The sequence below is a fragment of the Cololabis saira genome, chromosome 2 (genome assembly GCF_033807715.1).
Source record: "Cololabis saira isolate AMF1-May2022 chromosome 2, fColSai1.1, whole genome shotgun sequence".
NCBI lineage: Eukaryota > Metazoa > Chordata > Actinopteri > Beloniformes > Belonidae > Cololabis > Cololabis saira.
In genome coordinates, this window is record NC_084588.1 from 9,038,698 (window position 1) to 9,061,928 (window position 23,231).

At 43.3% G+C, this 23,231-nt stretch overlaps 1 protein-coding gene across 1 annotated transcript in view; it reads right to left on the reverse strand.

The window, feature by feature from the left end:
• Positions 1-5,016: 5,016 nt before the first annotated feature.
• The window catches only part of tshz3b (teashirt zinc finger homeobox 3b), a 46,091-nt gene continuing 27,876 nt past the window's right edge, over positions 5,017-23,231 (reverse strand). The window contains exon 3 of the mRNA XM_061737306.1: positions 5,017-10,374. Within this exon, the coding sequence (XP_061593290.1) occupies positions 6,731-10,374 (3,644 nt within the window). The 3' untranslated portion in view covers positions 5,017-6,730. The remainder of the gene's footprint in view (positions 10,375-23,231) is intronic.

The window sequence follows — 23,231 nt, forward strand, 5'->3', positions numbered from 1 at the left end:
GCACTTTTTATTGCTTTATTATAGAGGGGATGTCAAAAAGTCTGGGTTGGGGACAAACCCAAAACAGTGAAATTCTTGCACATTTCAATTTTCAACACACTGAAAAAGTACTAAAATGTCATCATTGAGACACAGTAAATTTTTTCATACCTACTACAACCTTACTTTAACAAATGCAATAATTGTTTTTTCTAAAAAATCTTTTTTTCTTGAAAATCTACCCTGGGGACAGAAAAACTCCCTTAATTAAATAATCACCCATATATATATATATATACGTAAAATAGAGATCTTTTGAAAAAAACCTTCCTTTGGAAATGAAACATTAAAAAATAAATTAAATGTTAAACAAAAACATACCTTTTCTAGGCTTTTAAGAAATTGCAGATAATATATTTGCCACAAAGGCTATATTATGTACAGAAATAAATAAATAGACATGCAAGGCAGTTCCCTACTATGTCAATAGGGAGCAATGTTTTTTGTGGTTGTTATAAAGAATGGAATGGCAAGACAAGAAACAGGAACAGAGAAAGAAATGTGGAGAAACGGAGATGGACAGGGTATTTTCCTTGTGTATGTTTCTGTAAGGAATGGGCTTGCTTGTACTCTGGCTCTATTTGTGTTATGCTTTGTGATTCCATTGTGAAGAGTAGATCCATTGAGCTTGTATTCCCACCCTCCCACCGGTCCCCATTTTAGATAAAGCTATCTGAATCAGCAATACACCTTCCACAAATGTATGTATGTGAGCAGCTTACTGTGGTGGAAGCTCTGACTGTGTTCCTGGGAGATTTTGATGGTTGTATTGTGTGGATTACAATGAGGGTGTGATATGTTGGCACATTGTACCATCTCCCAAACGTGTTAAGTGTTAATGTTCCCTGGCATAGTGAGCTTGAAGCAGTGTAGTGCTTTTGCATCCCAGAAAGCCATCCTTCCTTTAAAAAAGAACATTACCATTACCAACCTCAAAATTATTTAAACATATTTATTGAAAATAGAAGAAATACAATTAATATATTTTTTAACTTTCTTTTTAAAACTTTTACTTCTCCCATCCTTCTGCATATGAACTTCTGTTTGACTTAGTTCAGGTTGAGGAGGCAGCACCTGAAACAAAGTGGTTCAGACCTTACTCTGCCCAGCCAAGTGTCCCAGCTCTTCCTGAGGGATACCAAGTCTTTGCCTAGTGTGCCGAGTGATGTCGTCTCTACAGCGTGTCCTGGGTCTGCGCCGTGGCCTCCTCTTGGTTAAACGTGGCTGAAACACCTCCCCAGAGAGCTGTGCAAGGGGGCACCCAGGTGCCCAAATCACCCCAACTACCTCCTGTGGAGGTGGGGGATTTTATTTAAATGTAATGGCCTTGTGTGAACTTAAAGGGGATCTATTATGGCATGTAATAAATATTTTAAACAGGCCTTGAATGTCTTTAAAACAAGCTTTTGATTGTTTTTGCTAAATAAATTAGAAAGGCAGCCTCTAAACCATGTCTTTATCATCCCAGTCTCTAACCTCATTATCTATGCAGGATTCTGAGTGGGCGGGGCTATGATATTGAGGCTCTGTGCTGATTGGCTGCCTGAATGACGCGATACACCGCTACGAAAAAATGCCGGAAGCTCCGGCTGGCGGAGTTAGTTGTGGGCATGGTTTCACGCATCGCTCCTGTTGTTACGTAACGAAGGGAGCAGAATCTGAACGGCTCGTAGATCCACATCAGACTGGACGGCTCATCCGGGCGGCTGCACAGACACTGCATAATTTGGTTGCTTTCCTCCTTCTCTGAGTTGGCAGGCTGAGGGGAGACCACTTTATATATGTTAAAGCAAGAAAAAACATGTTTTTCATAATAGGTCCTCTTTAATCGAGCAAACACATCTCAAACCCCATTGGACATGAGGATCCTTGCATGTTTTTATTTTCTCTCTTCATGCTATGCACCCTACTGTTATGACAAAATATCTCCAAACTCACGTTATGAATCTAAGCAGGCAGTCCAAGTCTACTGAAAGCCCAAGTGCAGACGAGAGTCCCAGCTGCGCCGGTGTAACCTGGGGGATTTGCCTCGGCTCCAGTGATCTGTGTCCTGGTTGATCTTGTTCCAGAGGACCGGTCGACTCACCTTTAAGATTAAGCTGATAGGCCTAGACTGCCGGGGGACCAACTGTGATGCACCCCTCCCCACTCTGCTCTCTTCTAGTACAACTCCATAAATGACATCATTGTTGTTGATATTAACCTGTGTCCCATCTTCCCAGCAGGTGCTTCTGGTCTGTTGTTGTTTTTCTCTCCTCTTTCCTATCCTCTAAACCCCCAAATGGCCGAGGTCGTTCCTCAGCCGGGTTTTCCCAGACGTTTCTTGATGTTTAAGGGGAGTTTTACCTCTAGTTGCCTGGTGCTTGCTCAGGATAGGGGATTATATTGAAGGAAAGTATGATCCAATCTGTTGGTTTCCTTTGAAAGGCAGTAATAGTTATTATTCTAATGGTTTTGTATCAATTGGAATGATTTGAACTGTATTGTTGAAGAGTCTTGACATGACATTTGTGGTGATTTGGTGCTGATTTGGCGCTATATAAATAAAGTCCTTACGTGTTTAACAATGTCTGATCCATTCTGCTGAGGATTATGGGTTAAATTCGAATCTTAGCCGAATTCTAGGCCAGACTCAACATGTTCCAAAGTAATTAACAAGTGCAATATCGCATCCAAGCCAATTTATCATATTACAGAAGTAAAGTAGGATTTCATGCTGGTGTTGCATGCTTACTCACATTCCCCATAGTCTTTAATGAAGGATACATACAGTATTTATTACTTTCTTCAGACAACTGCATAGCTTAATACATGTTTGGGATTAAGATAAGCAGTTTTCATTGAACTTCAAGGTTCTTTTAAGGATAGAATTTAACTATTATTTTCTGTCCAAAGGCGATCGAATCATAAACATATACAGTGCTCTGTAAAGTGTAAATGCTAGTCCCCTCTTTTAATCATGCGAATGTGTGAAATCACAATAAAAACTGATTAAAAACATCTGATCAGAGGGTTTTACGATTAGACAAATGTTAGACCAACTACAACGTATAAATGTTTTGCTTTAACGTCCTTAAATAAATTGATTAATCTCTTCTCTTATTTTTGCAACCTCCTCAGCGCTCACAATTCTACTTTATTTTGCTTTGCGGGTGGGAATTGCCAGTCACTCACCGGCAGCACACACACGTTTTAGTAAATAAAAGCCCTGAAAAAAATGTTTTATCGGGCAGATTAATCAAAGGAATTATATTTGTTCAAATGATGGGACTTTCCTTTTATACCCAAATATGACACACTCTTCTGTCACAAATTGATCTGATGTAGAAGCTTCCAAAAGTGTGCCACTTCTATATGTTTTTATGTCTTTATTTGCCTCTTGCACGACTTTTGAGTGAATTGCATTACATTCTAGATGTGTGTTAATTCCCTAGATGTGGGTCAGTAAAGACACTGACAGTAATTTCCTTTCTATCATACTTGTGCTTCCTAAATAGAGCTCCAGATAATTTAAGAAATTACTGATGAAAGGATATGGGGTTTATAGATAAATCAATATTAACCACATTTTGAATGTAAAAACAGTGTTTGAGTGAGCGCCTTTGTGAATCAACAGCCCAGTAATTAATGCTTCCTGCATGCAGGTTTATAAACCTCAACGTTGCCTCTGCCAACCTTATGTAAGGACAGGAAGAGAGGAATAAAAAAAGGGTTGTTTTTTTTCTTACACATCTGTTTCATGCATATTTTCTTTGAGACTAATGAGAGCCTTAAATATAGTGCCAGACTCTAAGGTGCAGTGTTGAAGGCTGACATTTTCACACACAGTGGCACCTTGTCAGTGTGGATGAAGCCCCTCTACCTGGCTGCTGAGAGGTGTGTGTGTGTGTGTGTGTGTTCTAAGTGTGTGTCTAAGGAAGAGGGGGAAATTACAAGAGTATGAAATCTGTGTACACTCATAGTTGCTCTGTCTGGCTTTGTTGTCCTATGTCTACATTTCTATCTTCAGCTTGTACCTTTTTTTCCCATGATTCCCCCACAATCTACATATTCCCATCCTTGAGTGAATCACCTGACAACAAGAGAATCCCTCTGTCCTGTAAACTTAATGTCCTTACTCCATTTACTTTGCTCATATTATACTTTAGCACGTGTCACCAAATTGATGAAGATTTGAATCCTATTTAATCGTGTTTTCAGCCAAAGAGAGAAAAAAAGACAAAATAAACAATTGAAGGGCCCTACTCATCTATGTCAGCAGTGTTGCCATCTTCCACGAGGTATAAACTAATACAGCTGCCAGCTTTCTTACCTTGCAGTGGGTCCTCGCAAAATGTATGCCCAAGGTAATTATAGAGCTGAAGACAAACTTTGAGGGTGTTTGTGGGGTCTTTATACTGTATATCCTCGCTGGAGATGAACAGTGAGTTCATAGCTCACTCTACTGTACGGATTTCAGTGATACGAAGTGACTACAAGAAACGGATTTCGGAGTTGCTTAGTTAAATAATAATGAGTATAAGCATGTACACATCCCTACATTCAAACGTTTTATGGAAATAAAACTAAGTAAATGGCAGTATATTCAGAATCACCTACACATTAGGTATGTATTATTTAGCTTCACCATCCTTTGCCCCTTATAATGATAAATAGTTTTTTTTTTAACTGTCTGTGAAGCGGAATGCTGAATATGCAATATGCTTTATTCTAAAGCGCCAACATATTTGAGGAGGCAACAGGGAAGTTAAACAATAAAAGTGTCTGTTTGCACGTCTGGAAGTGATTGCATGCAGGTATGTGTGTTTGTGTCCCGCAGGCCCCGCTGCTGCCACTCATAGTAAACTGGTCTGTAGCTCGTCACAGACAGACACTGACACACTCCCAGTCTAATGTGCTCATTAGGGACAGCACAACATACACGGAAATGATAGCCATGACACACAGAATGTACACAGTTTTGCAAAAAAAGGGGGTTTCCTTTTTTTTTTAATGCTGCAGTAGAAAACAAGGTTATACGAAGTCATATAATGGGTATTCATTGTCAAGAACAACAACAGAAAACCAAGAAAAAAAAAAATGAAAGAACACTAACAGCACAGAATGCATAACATTATCTGTGCTGTTTACATGCCGGTATTTTACATAATTATTATTATTTTTATTTTTTTTTCATTATTTCTCTACAATGGCAGATGTCAGTTACTTCAGCAAATTAACTGCCAAAAATGTAGTAGAGCTTGTCACTCAAGAGGTTAGTGTAACCATGGTTACCTTTCATATCCCAAAAAGATAAAGCTGCAATGTGGAATCATGGCAGAGTAATTAGATAGAACAAAAAAAAGAGAGAAAGAAAATCAAAAAAATTGGGACCAATCAAAAAGGCATTCAACAATATGAAACAACTAAGAGTGCTTATAAATAACAGTTTACACATGAAATATCTTCATAAAGTAACATCTTTTTGTACAACCTTTAATATCTATTTAGTGTTCATACAGGGCCACATGTATTTCTGATAAAACAAAACAGTCTTTAACCCTTTGAGCACGAGTTGGGAATGAAAAGATTTGCTGTTCTTTTGATATCTCCTCTTTTTCTTTTTTTGTATCTCTTGATTACATTACACATTTACAAAACTATTGTGCAAAAAATGTTTATTTACGTTTTTATATACTGTGCACCAGCAGATAATCGTAATATTTTTAAATTAAAAATATAGAAATGATGCATAATTTAGACAGGAATTAATTAATATGTTTTATATACATATTTTACACTAGACCTGAATTAATATAGGTCCCTGATCAACCAAGGTAAAATATTTTGTTCTTTTCTACCAAATACAATGCCTAACTCAAAACCTTTGAATATTCCACAAATATGTTCAAGATGAAAATCCTGTATGAATGGACAATTTCTCTCTTAATGTGTTTCATGTCTATGATTCGAGTCAACAGATTAAATGTCTTGGAAAGAAGCGTTGCAGATGTAATGCACTTAGTTCTCAGAATAGCTTCAAAAGTTCCCAATCTTAAATCAATGTGTCAAGAACATCATTGCTGTTGGGTTTTCAGGTGCATGAAATGCTTTAACGTACTCAGAGGGTTAAATTTTAAATGCTGACTCCAGCATCAAATTTTTATAGAAAAAAAATAAAAGACCAGAGCAATCAGAAGAAAAAAGTAAACCATGGAAAGTGCACCAGATTTAATTATAAAATGTTTAACTAAACTGTTTTATTTATGCATGCAGCTTATCACACCTCAGCGATGCCAGAATATAAAAGAACGCAATTCCTTTTACAAGAAAAATACTCACCACATAATTTTATAATTTCTTTTAAACCTTTATGTTCTGTATCTTCTCAGTAGCAACAGTCTCAATTTGCCCCTTTAGAAAAACACTGCCTATTCCTGTCAAAGGAGATCACTGGAATCAAGTGAGTTGGCCAGAGTGACTCTACCACACACATAAACAAAATTTAAAAAAAGAAAAACAAAACTGCTACTACACAAAAATGAAAAACCATGTGCCGACACTCATAGCAGTAGTTTTATGGCATCATTGTGCAGTTCCATCACTTTTTATAATCCTTTCTTTCATTTTAATGTCTGTGAAAGGCGAAAGAGAGACAGAGCAAGAAAGATTGAGCCATAGTGAAAAAGTGCCACATTGTCCCCAGCTAGTGCTACTGTTTCTCCAGCTCACAGACATACATGAGATGGTCCTCAGGAGATTTTCCATGAGTCTTGCTCAGGTGAAGCTTCACCGCATGCTTACTCGCAAAAGTCCGGTTGCAGAGCTTGCACTGGTAGGTGGCCCCACCGTCATCTTCATCGGGAGAAGGTGACGGGGGTTCAGTTGAGGTGGTTAAGGATGAAGACAGGGAGATGGGCAGGGAAGAGGGTACGGATGTTGGCAGGGAAGAGGGTAAAGGGTGGCTGGATGGGTGAAGAGTAGAGAACAATTTTTCAGGTAGTCCTTTAGTGTGACGTTGGTGATGATGTTGCTGTGATAACTGGCTAAGCAGCTGCTCCCCAGAGAGCTTGGCCAGGTCTCTTAGACGAAAGCCTAAGTGGGATTCAAGATGGCTAACGTAGGTGGATGGAGATCGAATCTGAGAAGCACAGTCACTGCAGAAAAACACTGGGTGACCTGAGTCCAAGTTCTTCAAGAACTTGGTGCCACCGGTTCTTCTCAACTGGTATTTGACATTAGCCAGCCAATGGGATATTGTAGTCATTGACAGACCCGTGAAACGGGAAATGTGCATTCTCTCCTGTGGGCTCAGATCAGACATCATGTATTTGCCATCATTTGTTTGTCTTAAACTGGAAGCAAACTGTGCTTGTAGTATGAGGAGGTGTTGAGGGTTCCAGTTGGACTGGCGACCTTTGCGTTTTTGGGCAGGTGAAATATCTTCTGTCTCTTCCTGTGTCGCACCTTCAATATCGGAGCGCTCAGACTGGCTGGTAGGCGTAGAGGACTTAGACAAACCCTGACTTTCTGTCAGGTTCCTCAGCATGTCAGAAATATCTGAGAGGGCATTTTCTCTCAAAGGCGAAGAGGACATAAAGGAAGCTACTGCAGCTGAGGCTTTTGTCATTGTGATAGAAGCGGATGGAGAAATTGATGGAGTGGAAGTGGTCGAAGAGAGAGCCGCTGTACTAAAGGAGCCACCATTGCTGTTCTTCTCAGCATTCTTTCCTTTGGTGAGATCTATTGGCTGGTCATTGCTTACATGTGGCTGGTAGAAGTATCTTTCTAAGTGATCACTATTGGTCTTTTTGGTGTGTGCTGGTGCGGTGGAAGAAGCCACTGCTGCTTTCTCTGCCAGACTGTTGCTCATCTTGAATAACATGCTCATTGGGTCAAGCGAGGGCAACGCAGGCTTGGCAGCCTTTCCTAGGTGGACATTCATTACTGACTGCAGTGCACTCAGAGGGTTGACAAATGGCTGCTCTGGAGGTGGATGGTCTGTGATGATGGCTGTACTGCCTAACAGAGAGGCAGGCAGGGGGGATGTCACAGACGTGGGCTCCACTCCATTCTCCACAGTGTCCTTCATGGAAATACCATTTGAGTCTCTGTGATTGGTTGCGTTTCCATCTCCTGCTACTTTTTTCCCTCCACTTGTATTATCAGGAGTTTTACAGTCTCCCGCTCTACTTTCTTTATGTGACTCTTCATGGGCTGGATCCTCTGTCTCGCTATTTGAAGGCGACGGAGTGGTGCGTCTCAGCGGCGAATCCTTCACAGCAGAGCCAGGCTCTCTCATTTTCTCCTCTACCTTTGCCACTTTCTCTGTGACTTTTTTCACTAGTTCTTCCATTGCATGGAAGTTGTTTTTAGGCAGTGGAGATGTCTGGCGGCTTGGAGGCGAGATCAGTGGTTGGTTCTTACCAGTGGGAGAGAGAATCTCCCCTCCAGGGAACATATATTTAAGGGGAGAGCTCTTTCCGGAGTTCCCAAGAGAGAGCTTCATTATGTTAGGGAGCTGGTAGGCAGCATGGATACTGGGATATCCACCCCAGCTTGGAGCTCCATTCTGGGCTTTATTGATGGCTGAGGTCACCGTGTTCTCCAAGGACTTGAGAATATCATGACCCCCCTTTGGACTTTCATCCAGATCCTCTTCAGTCAGATAAGAGTATTTTGATGAAATATCATACTTTTCCTCAGTCTCCTCTTCCACATCTGCCCTCTTGTCTTTGATGAGATTATTGATGTTGTTGATAATTCCCTCTTTAGTGCATTCCTCTTCCTTCTCTTCCTTTTTTATTTCTATAACCATTGCAGTTGGTGACATGCTGGTTGGAGGAGGCACTGGGCCAGGTGGTGGGGAGAAAGCTGTAGCAGCCAATGGAACAGACTGCACCTTTTCTTCAACGGCTAAAGCGGCTGTAGGGACTTGTGTCGGTGACTCCATTATTGGTTTGCCTTTCTTTATGGCAGAGTTGGTAACTTTAATGAAGTGTCCTGTCACCATCATGTGAGCAGTTAGCTCTTGAAGTGTGTCATGAGAACTGCCACACTCCATGCATTTGAGAATCTGTGACTTCCTGGACTCAAACTGCCAAGCATAGCTGGCACCATTTTGGTGTCCATAGCGGTTGTTAGGTGTAATGTAGGGGTTGGTTACCTTTTGGAGTAAGTCATTAGTGTCATTGAGGGAGGTGGGCTTAGGAGTAGTTCCTCCATTAGAGTCAGGTGAGCTTGGGATGTCTAAGTCAATTGGTGTTCTTTTTCGAGCTGAGGAGATAATCTTAGCTGCCACTGGTGTAACAGGTTCTTTCAGAGGCACTTTCTGGTAGTGTTTTGTCTTGATCATGTGGACACTTAGGTCCTGAAGGGACTCAAATGAGTGTCCACAGTACATGCACTTAAGAACTTTCTGTGCGTCCTCTTTCCCCTCCATCTCTAGTAAGGAACGTTTTCTAGGTTTTGACCATCGTTTAGTGCCCTCACTATCTGTCTCATGGTTATCATCACGGTAGTGGCCTGTCTTATTCATGTGCACTGTCAGCTCCACAAGAGTATCATAAGCTGCGCTACAGTCTTTACAACGGAATTTGCTGGCACCAGTGAATATAGAGCCATACAGCTTGGAACTCTGTCGGTAAAGCTGGACAGTACTGAAGAGATTGGGCTCTGTACACGCTGTTGACACATTTATTGAGGGATGCTGAACCATGGTCATTCTATTTTGGTGGTTATGTGAAGCCTGCTGGAGTGTTTTAGCTATAGCTGTCTGATGCCAATCATAACCGCCACTTCCACAGCTACTGCTACTGCTGCTACTACTGCTGCTGCTATGACTGCGAGGGGGTTTTTCTGCTGCTGGTGGCTGACTCATGTTCATATTCAGTGCAGACCAGTAGGAATTGGTCAGGAAGGAGGTGTAAATGGCCTTCATCTTCTCAAGGCTATCAGCCACAGAACCTGTTGCAGCTAATATGGCCTCATCTGCACTTACTGATGCAGCGGCATTGGCCACGGCAATCATTGCAGAGGAAGAGGTCGGGGACAGTGCATTTGACGGGTCTTTAGTAAGGAGGATATCATCCTCATTTTTAACAGAGGAGCTGTCAAAATCGGACATTCTGTCACTGGACTCACTCAGGTGAGAATCACTGTCCATTTCCTGACTAGAAAAATATGCAGGATTTGGGGAGTCATGGATGCCAGTAGATCCTGGCCTGTCCTTGAGAAGGAAATCCTTGTCCTGGCATAGGAGCTTGGCAACAGGCTCTTCCCCTTCCTGAGCTGAGTCTTCTCCATCCAGGTCCTCATCCAACAGGGCTGCTTCCTTTTCATCCTCAGGGACATATGCTGCTCAGATAGAAAGAAAAAAGAAAGAAAAAAAACACAGATGAGATTTGTAAAAGCCATACTGACAGCATATCTTATGACATCCACAAAGCATTTACTATCATAAGCAGTGATTCTAACTTTCTCCTTTTATACCGACATTTTTTTACAATTGATATCTAGTCACCACCCCTCCCTCACTCTGTTTCTACCCCCAGGTCTTTGTTCTGTACTGCAGAAAATCAGACAGCCAGAGAGAGAAAGAGAAATAGAGATGGAGGGATGGAAACAGAAACATGGAGTGAGAGAGAGGAAAAAAAATGTCTCCTCAAACAGAACTTGCCACCTTATTCTTCTCAAGGGGCAACAGCTTGAAATTAAAACTAAATTTGAAATTAATGAAGCACATTCTGGCGGTGGCATTCGTTTCTGAAGTAATAAATTACTTGTATCAACCTCGGAGACAGCGGTTCCTGTCTGTCAATTAATATGTCTTACGCTTCTTCTGCAGACTCTAATGCATTCCCTAACAGACACACTCGCCATTTAAATTAAGCATGCATTTTCACTCATTACACTGCTCAGCCCTCGCCTCCTCGTAAATAAAAAAAATGTATGTATGTTTGCCTGCGACAAATCTCTCCCCACAAAACCCATTTGCTTCAATTACCAAAGATTAGAAAAAAGTTTGGAGTTATTATTTACAGTTTAGCTTCAGGGAGAGGGCTTGCAACTTTCAATTTATATTCAAATCCCTCTAGTTTAAGAATAATACAATGGAGATCATACAGAGAAAAGATGTATCAAGACAAATCACAATCTTGCCTCTTTGCAAATCTCTGAATATTTTTCTTTTGTTAATAAGACTATAAAAGGGATAAAACAAGGTGAAATGAGGAATGATTTATGCTCACACTTTGTGATTAGGACTGGGTTTTTTCACTCTAACAACACTTGCATTTGTGTAAGACAGAAATGCATTTCTGTTTTAGCAACTACACTGGTAAGAAATAATGAGCACGCAGAGACATCAATGGCCTTGTGAACTGCAGTCCTTCCAGTTACGGGCCAGCACTCAGTAGCCCCTTTTACATTGACAAATACCCTGCATTTAACGTGCAGATCTAGCATGTTTATGCCCCTTTTTCATTGACCGACGCGGGGTGGCGTGTCCAGCCGCAACGCTCGCCTCCGAGGGTAGTTTTAGCCGCTGGGCAGGTCTAATGTCAACAGAACTAACGTAGGGTGGCGGGTTGTGGGAGGGGTTTGTTGATCAGTACAACCCACACAGGAAGTTGTTTTTATTTATTATTATTTCATAAAATAAGGAAACAGCTGATGAGAGTGACGGCAGCAGGAGGTCACAGGTAGGATCTATATTAGCAAAATGAGAAACTCGGGAGACGAGGAGATCTGGCAGCTGCTTAGCCTCGGAGCGGAAATGCCATAAACCGGTGTATGTCCAGAACCACAAAGGATGGTCCGTTATTTGAACAAGTGGCCACAAAAATGACAAACTGGGGCTTTGCAAGAAGGAAAATCCAGCCAAAGAACGCTCATCCTGATGTTCATCCATCCTCGTTTTGAAAACTACACCTGGCTGACGGCGATAAATCTTGCTGATGTCAGGATAATACGTCATTCTACACGCCCACACAGGTGACATTATGTCTGGAGGATAACGCCTCCTGACTCGCCTTCCCTCCCCTCAACTTCAGGCCCGAGGTGACTAATAACACGCCTTGCGTTTATGTTGCCAACGTGCGTTCATCATCCAGCAATATTAGTGGGATCCGATCTAAAACGCCTAGTGTGAGCACAGTGTAAACTGGTCAGTGAGGTGTGGCACACATTTATAATCACCATCTACCATTTTTAAAGACATATGATCTATGGTTAAATAAAGAAAGACAAGCTTTCTCATATCTATAGCAAATCGAAAGAGAGAGATTTGCACAAAGCCATTAAGGGAACTGAAAGGAAAACTAAGCATGCTGCCTTGAACTTTATGAAAATGTACTAAACTTGGGGGTCCACGAGCAATACCTGCATAACCTGCCAGGCCTATCGCACCACACATTTCCACTGTCGCCAACTCTCATAGCTCACAGAACAAGTTGCATAGGTGTGTGTATGTGTGTGAATGTGTGCATGTGCTAGTAGCTTCAGCAGCAAAACAGAGCCGAGTCTTTGTCATTGTCAGGCCCTTCATTGCCATCGGCGATGATACAACGCTGCCGTGGGATAAACAGATGCATGGAGACACAGATATCCCAGAGCCCGTCGCACGGCTCACACACACATGCTCACGCACACACTCAACCACACACAAAAACAATCGTACTGTAAGTGCTATAGTGTAACAACTCTTTGCCTTCAGGCAAGCTCTTGAGCTTCTCTTTCGAACATAAAATCTGTTCCAGCATTCAGTCTAACAAGAGGGTTCATCTAACACACTTCAAACATGCCGTTATGTGCAATTTTCAAACTGAATGGACATGACACTTAACAACACTGCATTATTTAGGTAACGTTTCATTGCATTGATATGCAGTCATCGAAAAAGTTTATCCGCTGCAAATTCTAACATTTGTGGAAATGATATAAGCAACAAGATTGGCTCTGGCCCTTTTTTCATCTATCTCTCTCTCTCTCTCCCTCTCTGCCCCATTCTGTCTCTGAGCCACATCCCACCGCTTGCACATACGTGCAGCTGAGGAGACCCGCATGTACAGACCATCTGTTCTGCATCAGCCAAAACGACAGCTGTTTAAGAGAACAATGCTCTGACTGAGGCAAGACTTGAGCACAGCATCCTAGCGTTCTCATCAAGGCCACATCTCAATGTGAAATCACCTTTAAAACAGAGCGTTCAAGTCCAATGAACCACCTTTGAATGAGCAGAACAATGTATGTATTTGTGTGTCTGTGTCTTCAAATCGGTGTATCTGCACGTGGGTGATGTGTAAGGAGACACGAGTGGAGGAACCGGAAGTCTCGGCCAGCTGGGAGTGCGTGTTGAATTAAATTTGATGTGTAGACATTCATCTACAAGGATGATGAAGCTCAAAGCTGATTTGGAGAAATATTTGAGGAAGATGATGGTGAGATTTTGAAGCATTTTGGCAGGTAAGACAATATTTCACTAACTAATTAATTTTAATAGTTTTTAGTTTGCCATCTGTTCACAATTTTTCTGTAAGTGAGATCAAGCACAATTGTGTCAAAACTTCCAGGGTGATACTGTATATGTATGATAAAGGGATGTACTTGAACACGTCACACAAATGAGTTCCGGTTTTCCTAAAGGTCAGAATATTGAATTTGTCTCAGATTTTATTGCTAAGAAACTATAATCAACAGCCTTTATTATCTTAATCACCAAGGAACGACACACCAGGCTGTTTGCTCTACTAGCTTTATTTTTAGCTTTTTAGCCACTGCTAACTTCATAACACTGAGCACGCTCAGCAGTGATCCCAAAACATTTGTGTTATTTTTACTTAACATGTTGAAAAAAAACTATTATTTTATTGTATTTATTGTAAAAAATTAGGAAAAAATGAAGAAGAATTTAGATTTCAAAGTATTGAAATTTTGTGATGAACTGAAACTGACTAGTTTACATCACACTTACTGGCATCCTACACATTTTGCCTTCGACGAAAGTTTTTTGCAATGTTTTAATTAGCCACACCCAATTGTTAAGCTAGAACTCATCAAAAAATGGTTTCCCTGCATTTACAGTGTGTGCAGGGAGTGCAGGGCGGGGGAGGTTCTTCTCCTTCTACTCCAGCGTTGTATTTACTGTCACAGTAACTGCAGCCAAATAAATCTGCAATAGCATTTATTGTGTAAACCGAAGTAGGAGAAAGGAGACACGGATAAATGTAATACAGGGAGAAGACTCAGGGGGAGGAAGAGGAGGAGGAGAGAAGCAGGTTTTGGAAAGAATTCAAGATTGGGGCCACACACACACACACACACACACACACACACACACACACACACACACACACACACACGGACGTGCAGACATGATCCCCCAAGGCCGCCGACTTAGGCCAAGACGGAGAGGTTCACAACAGTGTGACACAAACTACAGAGGTAAATGTGGAGAAACACATCCACTCAGCAGACACACACAGAACCGCTGGAGTGAGCAGCCGGGCCAAACCCAGCAGGTATGTAGGTGCCCTTTTAATTAGAGAAGAGAGAAATGGGGAGTTCCAGATGAACTGTCAGCAGGGTGGACGGGGAAGTTTGGTCTCATGCTTGGGAGAATCAGGCTGGGTGAGAATGCAGATTTTACCAAAAGAAAGACAAAAAAAAAACAAAAACAGCAACTGTGTCTTGGCGAGCAAGGGCTGGTTTGAATAATATTCCTCACATCCGGACAAACTTATAAATCCCTCCTGTAATGGGAGGTAATTCTATGATACGAGTTGTAATGGAAGTAAGTGGAAAATATGGATTTACAGCGATATGAGGAACACAGGAGGTGAACGACGTCTTTATATTCCTGTCTTGAGCTTAAAGTGAGCAAATCATTTTGCAATTCGCAGATGTTATGATGTTAGGAAACAGTTTATCATGCTTACATAACCACTTAACAGACACACGGGCATTTCAGTCCTGTCTGTTTACACTTCAGCCTGTGACTGTGCAGTGTGTGTGTGTGTGTGTGTGTGTGTGTGTGTGTGTGTGTGTGTGTGTGTGTGTGTGTGTGTGTGTGTGTGTGAGAGAGAGAGGGGGGGAGGTAGAGAGCGAGGGGACAGATGAAGAGACTCTCAGTCCACACCAGCACCAGTAGATCCGTTTCCCTGATACAAAGCTGACAGCATGTCTGCAGCCGTGCAACAAAAACAACCCCGTCCACAATGTTCTCAGATGTTTCCTTTTGCATGTTTCTACAAATATAACCGTTACCTGTGTCCAGCGCCCTGCCATTTCCCTGTTGTGGAGATCCTATAATCTTCCCTCCTCCCCCCCTCCCTCATTTCTATGCCTCTCCAACAACCGGTGCGACCCACGTTAATGAAGTTAATTGAATTTGAGATCAATACTGCTTAATTATTGTGATTTGACATGCACAGACAAATTGGTTGGAGTACTGTGTGTGTGTGTGTGTGTGTGTGTGCGACTGTCTCCACTGAGTGCCCAGAGACCGGCGAGGCGTGCCGCTAATCCCAAGCGATGCCTGATCGATGCCGATGCCTGACCAATGGAGTCGTTCTTCAAACCGGCTCCACGACTTTCTCAGCTTGAGTCACGGTTACAGTAACGCTGGTTCCCCGTCCATCAGCGAGCAGTGTTTCCAGAAACATTGTTCCACATACTGAACAGTGATCCAAAAGTCCCTACTATGGTGTTGTAGGAGATACGACTGAATGCTACACGTGTCCAGACTTTTCTCTGGCAGGCTTCTCCACGTCTGTGGTAATGATGGGTAGTAAAATTACAGTCTTTCTTTTTTTAAACACATTTCTGTTCTATTATGTCACTCATTCCAGGTTCTGTTGTACTTCACATTCATACCAACAACACTGTTAAAATCTATTGTTGTCATCTTTTATTCTGATGTGACCTTCAGACTTTTCTGCCTCAATTAGGAAACGTGTAAATATCTTGTTTACACACATGTATGTCTATATATATATATATATTCATATGTATACATATCTGTAACAATATATATCAATATCAGCATGTATAACATCTTGTGTTGCCGTGAGAGATGCCAGCTTATATTTCTCATGACAACAGTGAGTGTGTTTCTCGCTGCAGCACCGTCTTATTTGTGATTATTTAGAAACGCAGATATTTTATTTGTCTGAATGCATAGTGTGTGTGTGTTAACGAGAGTGTTTATGCGGGAGCCGTGTTAACCTGGCTAATCCTCCCCTGGAGCCGCTCAGCTGGGCAGCTCCTGACGGTACGTCCACTAAGGCCCAGACAGACACCGCCAACGCCGGCGCTCACGTCTGGATTAGAACGTTGTTCACACACCAACTGATACACGCTGCACTATCACAGGAAACCCAGGCTTCAAAACTTACACTTGATAACCATTTGTTGTCCAACACGCACGCACGCACGCACGCACGCACGCACGCACGCACGCACGCACGCACGCACGCACGCACGCACGCACGCACGCACGCACGCACGCACGCACGCACGCACGCACGCACGCACGCACGCACACACACACACACACACACACACACACTGAGACCATCTGTGAACTACCTCAGACTATAAAAGCTGTTATTTATGTTGTGCCCGCCCATATGCCCATCTGAACTCTGAATTTATAAATGATTATGTATTCATGATTGGGTGAACATTTTCAGAACAGTAAAGGCCGAAAGCTATAGTCAGTTTTATGAACCCTGCTGCCAACGTCTGGTCATCTCGGCCCGGCCCGAGATAGCAAGTTTATGACCCCAAGAGGGGGGGTCAAAACAGATCAAAGCCAGCAAGGAAAGTTTCTGCCAGGGAAACAGACTCCCTGGGGATTTACGACCCCCGCTGCATGGCAGATCAAAAGCAGGACAGCAAAACCCAGTAAACCAGGCCTCGGTTTGCTGCCCCCTCGGGTGCTGCCCCTTTGAACAGAAGAAAACTTTGAAACCATGGTCAACCCCCCAAGCCTAAAACCGGTTTAAATGTGCCTCCTAAAATGGCAACCGTTGCCTGAACTACAACCCCCAGCATGCCTTGCGGGGGGGGGGTGGCGCCTACAAGCGCGCGCATCCAATCGCAATGAGGCACCGATGACGTCACTGCAGCGCGCGTAGGATCAAAACCCCTGCCGCTGCTTCTTTTTCTGGCTCTTCCGATCACCCTCTCGTCCGAGCTGGATCGTTTGGCTCTGGGCCAGGATCCCATCTCCCTTTCTCCCCCCGGCTGGGGGGAGGTGTGGGGCCCCATCGGGCCGCTCCGGTGGACCTGCGGCCCGTTGAGGCCGCGGTGCGCGGAGCCGCCCCCATCAGCTCTCGGTCTCAACTTTTCATCCAGAGTCCTGCTTCACGTGTCCCCGGTCCCTGGGAGCTGGAAAGGGGGGGGAAGCCGCTTCGAAGCTCGGCCCCGGCCCAGGGTGAGACCCGTTCTTCTTTCCTAACCTCTCTCTCTGCTCTTAAACTTCACCTGAAAGGACCTGTGGACAGCCTGCCCCGCGCAGAACCGAGACGCATCCCGCTGCCCGTCCCGGGGCCACGCGCTCAGGCCGACGGGCACCAGCACTCAGAAGAAGTAGACTGGCCCCGCGCGCCCCCGAGACGACGTGATAGCCTCCGGACCGGAGCTGGAGCGCCGGCTGCTTCAGCTGTACCCCCGTCCTCTCGTGATTCCAGAGTCAGGAGGAGGCGCGGGAGAGGCGGGAGGACTCTCTGGGATCGGACTCCGACCAAAGACCCGGCAGGAACCCCTGATCGGCACCCGGAGACCCGAGGAGGCGTGAGGTTTTGAGACCTGGGTGTATGAGTTTAACTGGGAGTGTTACAGAGCTGAGTCTGTGCTCAGAGCTGAGATTACATCAGCATCATTATCAGAACGGTTTTCATTCATTTGTGGTCACTACTTTCTGCTAGTCATTCATGTTTGATTATTTGGTAGTCGTTGTTTTCTGCCGTAGGCACGTGTTAAATGCTGCGTTCGCCATCCGGTCCGATTGCACGTGGCCCAGAGGGCGCGTCCATCTTTAAAAGACCACAGGAGCCCCGTTGAACTGTAGATGTTCTGTATCTTCGTTATTATTACATTTGATTCTTTTTTTTTCATTCCATGCATTTAACGTTTATGTTTCATTTTATTGATTGTTGTTTTTCTAGTTAATTAATTGTTTTATGGATACTTAAGCCATTTCTGCCATCGGGTTTATTTGGGTGTTGCGTTTATCATCTTTTGACACCCATATGTAAATAAATTCTGATTGATTTCTTTATGAGTGGTTGTGTTGTTTCATGCAGGATTTGGTCACAAATTGATTTGTTTAAGCAGAGCCTAGTGTTCGGATATCACGCCTTCACTGTTATTCTGTAAGATTTGCTGTTCTGCAGAATAATTCAAATCATGGTGAGACTGATTTTCTGCTGTTAGTTATCGAATCCCACCGGAAGTAAGGCCCCGGCGGTGGTGCCCCTACGAGAATTATCATTTTTGATAATACAATTTGATAAATAGTCAACTTTATTAATTATTAATAATTCTTTAATAGAATTATCATTAGCCTTGATAACTGGACAGCCAAGCTACCTATGAGTTGCACAACATAAATGGTGCCCCGTGTGAGGCTCTCTCGAAACGATATTTGTGACCAGTTTGTATGAAATAACAGAACATGAATTTTGATCGGGAAAGAAAATATTTTTATTTTTCTTCCCCCCTCATTATCTGATTCCTACGGTTATTTTAAAACATCACTGTTCTAATGGCAACCTCGCCTCACTAAAGGGTGATTGCTTTGTTAAGTTCTTTAATTTTATTAATTTGAACTTTTATTTTTCATCACACGATTATTAATCTTGTGATTGATTTCCTCTGCAACCTTGCTTCACTGAAGGTAATGGTTGGGTTTGCTTTAAGTTCTGTTAATTTTATTAACCTGAACTTTTTCTATCACTCAATTTTTGTGAATCTGTTTGAGTAATTTCCTCTTGCAACCAGGTTCCATGGAAACTAATGGTTGGCTCGCTGTAAATTCCTGATTTTTATTAATCTGAACTTTTATTGAGGGATCACTATTTTATTAATCTCTGATTAATTCCCTTTTGCAACCATACTTAACTGAATGTAATGGTTGACTTAATTTCTTTAATTCTATTAATTGAACTGTTACTGATTACCCCATGTGAGTTATTAATCTTCTCAGATTAATCTCTACTGTGTTTTAAATTGAATCTTTAATTTAAAGTTATTTAAAGATTCCTCCCTGTTAACTCACTTTAATAATTCCTTTCAGTTGGTTCTTGCTTCTAAGGTTATAACCAATACCCCAGTCTCTCAGGGTTTGTTATCGGTTTAATTTCTTCTAATCTGGGTGATAACGTGAGCTGACTTCGTTAATAAGTGTAATCTCTTGCCAGAATCCCAAGCGAAGCGCTGGGGCCTGGACCGTGAGCTGAGGTGTGGTTATTAATGGCAGAGAGCTCATCGCAGTGGACGGAGAACCAGCAGAGGTGGACATGCAGGCTGATAGAGATCGATCGACAGGCAAGTCTGTTCTTAGGCTGGACCCAAAAGTGGTGAGCCCGGTCATCTCATCCCCTGAGCCCCCTGGTCACGCCACCGTGAGTAAGCCAAAAATTAATTACCCGAAAGGAGCTGCGGCCCTTCCCAGTTTTCACTGTTACTGACGCTGAAGAAGCAGCTCAGCGTTTTCTTAAAGTAAACCAGAGGAGAACAGATCACGATTAACAACCAAGGCGCAGACGCCGTACCTCAGAGCGAGGGGGGTCCCACGGTTGACCTTTTAGCAAAAGAACACTGAACAGCTGCATTACCTTGTATGCAGCGGCCCCCTCACAATTTTTCTGACCCAGAAGTGGAAGCCCGCTCCACACCTGAAAGGGGGGTAGGATACTTTGGGGCGTTAAAAAAAAATTCACGCCTACACACAATTTCCAGGCTTCCATAGCCGACATAAGTTAATTTGTGTGTTTTTGTCGCCTAGCAATTAATCAAAGAGTGGTTAAATTGTTGGTTTTTGTTTTTAGGTACAGTGTACATACTGAAACCTAACTAACCTCTCCTTTTATCTTTCGTTTACCGCACTGTAAGAGTGACGTCACTGTGTTATGTAAATGAATTGTGTTATTGCTTTGAATATGTTTTTCTTTTCATATTTTTGTGCATAACTCGCCTAGTGGACTAACCAGGCTAGCCTCACGCCCCCAACCAGAGTTTATGACCACATGGACTGTTGCACCGTTGTTAGATTCGACAACCAGACCCTGCATTCCGGTCGTCGATTCGAAGGGGGGATGTTGTGCCCGCCCATATGCCCATCTGAACTCTGAATTTATAAATGATTATGTATTCATGATTGGGTGAACATTTTCAGAACAGTAAAGGCCGAAAGCTATAGTCAGTTTTATGAACCCTGCTGCCAACGTCTGGTCATCTCGGCCCGGCCCGAGATAGCAAGTTTATGACCCCAAGAGGGGGGGTCAAAACAGATCAAAGCCAGCAAGGAAAGTTTCTGCCAGGGAAACAGACTCCCTGGGGATTTACGACCCCCGCTGCATGGCAGATCAAAAGCAGGACAGCAAAACCCAGTAAACCAGGCCTCGGTTTGCTGCCCCCTCGGGTGCTGCCCCTTTGAACAGAAGAAAACTTTGAAACCATGGTCAACCCCCCAAGCCTAAAACCGGTTTAAATGTGCCTCCTAAAATGGCAACCGTTGCCTGAACTACAACCCCCAGCATGCCTTGCGGGGGGGGGGTGGCGCCTACAAGCGCGCGCATCCAATCGCAATGAGGCACCGATGACGTCACTGCAGCGCGCGTAGGATCAAAACCCCTGCCGCTGCTTCTTTTTCTGGCTCTTCCGATCACCCTCTCGTCCGAGCTGGATCGTTTGGCTCTGGGCCAGGATCCCATCTCCCTTTCTCCCCCCGGCTGGGGGGAGGTGTGGGGCCCCATCGGGCCGCTCCGGTGGACCTGCGGCCCGTTGAGGCCGCGGTGCGCGGAGCCGCCCCCATCAGCTCTCGGTCTCAACTTTTCATCCAGAGTCCTGCTTCACGTGTCCCCGGTCCCTGGGAGCTGGAAAGGGGGGGGAAGCCGCTTCGAAGCTCGGCCCCGGCCCAGGGTGAGACCCGTTCTTCTTTCCTAACCTCTCTCTCTGCTCTTAAACTTCACCTGAAAGGACCTGTGGACAGCCTGCCCCGCGCAGAACCGAGACGCATCCCGCTGCCCGTCCCGGGGCCACGCGCTCAGGCCGACGGGCACCAGCACTCAGAAGAAGTAGACTGGCCCCGCGCGCCCCCGAGACGACGTGATAGCCTCCGGACCGGAGCTGGAGCGCCGGCTGCTTCAGCTGTACCCCCGTCCTCTCGTGATTCCAGAGTCAGGAGGAGGCGCGGGAGAGGCGGGAGGACTCTCTGGGATCGGACTCCGACCAAAGACCCGGCAGGAACCCCTGATCGGCACCCGGAGACCCGAGGAGGCGTGAGGTTTTGAGACCTGGGTGTATGAGTTTAACTGGGAGTGTTACAGAGCTGAGTCTGTGCTCAGAGCTGAGATTACATCAGCATCATTATCAGAACGGTTTTCATTCATTTGTGGTCACTACTTTCTGCTAGTCATTCATGTTTGATTATTTGGTAGTCGTTGTTTTCTGCCGTAGGCACGTGTTAAATGCTGCGTTCGCCATCCGGTCCGATTGCACGTGGCCCAGAGGGCGCGTCCATCTTTAAAAGACCACAGGAGCCCCGTTGAACTGTAGATGTTCTGTATCTTCGTTATTATTACATTTGATTCTTTTTTTTTCATTCCATGCATTTAACGTTTATGTTTCATTTTATTGATTGTTGTTTTTCTAGTTAATTAATTGTTTTATGGATACTTAAGCCATTTCTGCCATCGGGTTTATTTGGGTGTTGCGTTTATCATCTTTTGACACCCATATGTAAATAAATTCTGATTGATTTCTTTATGAGTGGTTGTGTTGTTTCATGCAGGATTTGGTCACAAATTGATTTGTTTAAGCAGAGCCTAGTGTTCGGATATCATGCCTTCACTGTTATTCTGTAAGATTTGCTGTTCTGCAGAATAATTCAAATCATGGTGAGACTGATTTTCTGCTGTTAGTTATCGAATCCCACCGGAAGTAAGGCCCCGGCGGTGGTGCCCCTACGAGAATTATCATTTTTGATAATACAATTTGATAAATAGTCAACTTTATTAATTATTAATAATTCTTTAATAGAATTATCATTAGCCTTGATAACTGGACAGCCAAGCTACCTATGAGTTGCACAACATTTACTAACAGACCAATGGAAATAAATCAATCGATTAATTGACTAAATAAATTAAAAAAATCCAAAATAATGAAAAATTCGAAAAAATAAATAAAGTAAAATACAGAGATTTTTTTTTTCACACACTAAATGTTCCTACGGTCAAACGTTTGGTGAAAGCATAAAAACCCCCAAAACCCTCTCCCTCTACTCACTTAACAAAACATTTCTCAAGTTGTAAAAGATCAAAGTTGAACACCAGTCTTGCGAACAGGAGGAGATGAAAGAGATAAAATATTGAATGTAAATGTAAATTCCACGTTCGGGCTTACGGGCTCCGCTCTCATATTTCACAGACCGACTAACGCTGGAGACGACCACGAAAGCAATGATGCACAAGAACTGTTTAGATACACGTCAACCATAATTACAAATGCATAAATAAAGAAACACTTATTCACCTGCCCTCTAGCGGTTTTGAGAGTTTGTGTCGGCCTATAAAGAAATTCAAAAATATCAGACTTTTTTAAAACATATCTTCCAAAATAAGCAGTTTTGCCCTCATCTGAATATAAAAGACGAGGTTCATTAATACGAGTGCATTGTGTCGTATTTACTAAACCTCCTGTTCAAAATATGGAGAGTGTAATATTTATGCATCAGGCAGCACAAGAGGGTGTGGGGTGGCCCATCGGTGCTCCTTTAGAAGATACACGCTCAAAATTCTTGAACATGCATTCATTTAATAGTAACAGGAAAATACAAAAAAACATTTTGAAATTTTCACAGAAAGATACGAAGTGAATGGAGTTATTTTTGTTTCTATTTGTTGCTGCTACAATGGTAACAGCGAGCCAGGTGTTTTCCACAGCAGACAGCAACACTCAAAGCTAAAGCTATGCATGCACGCAAG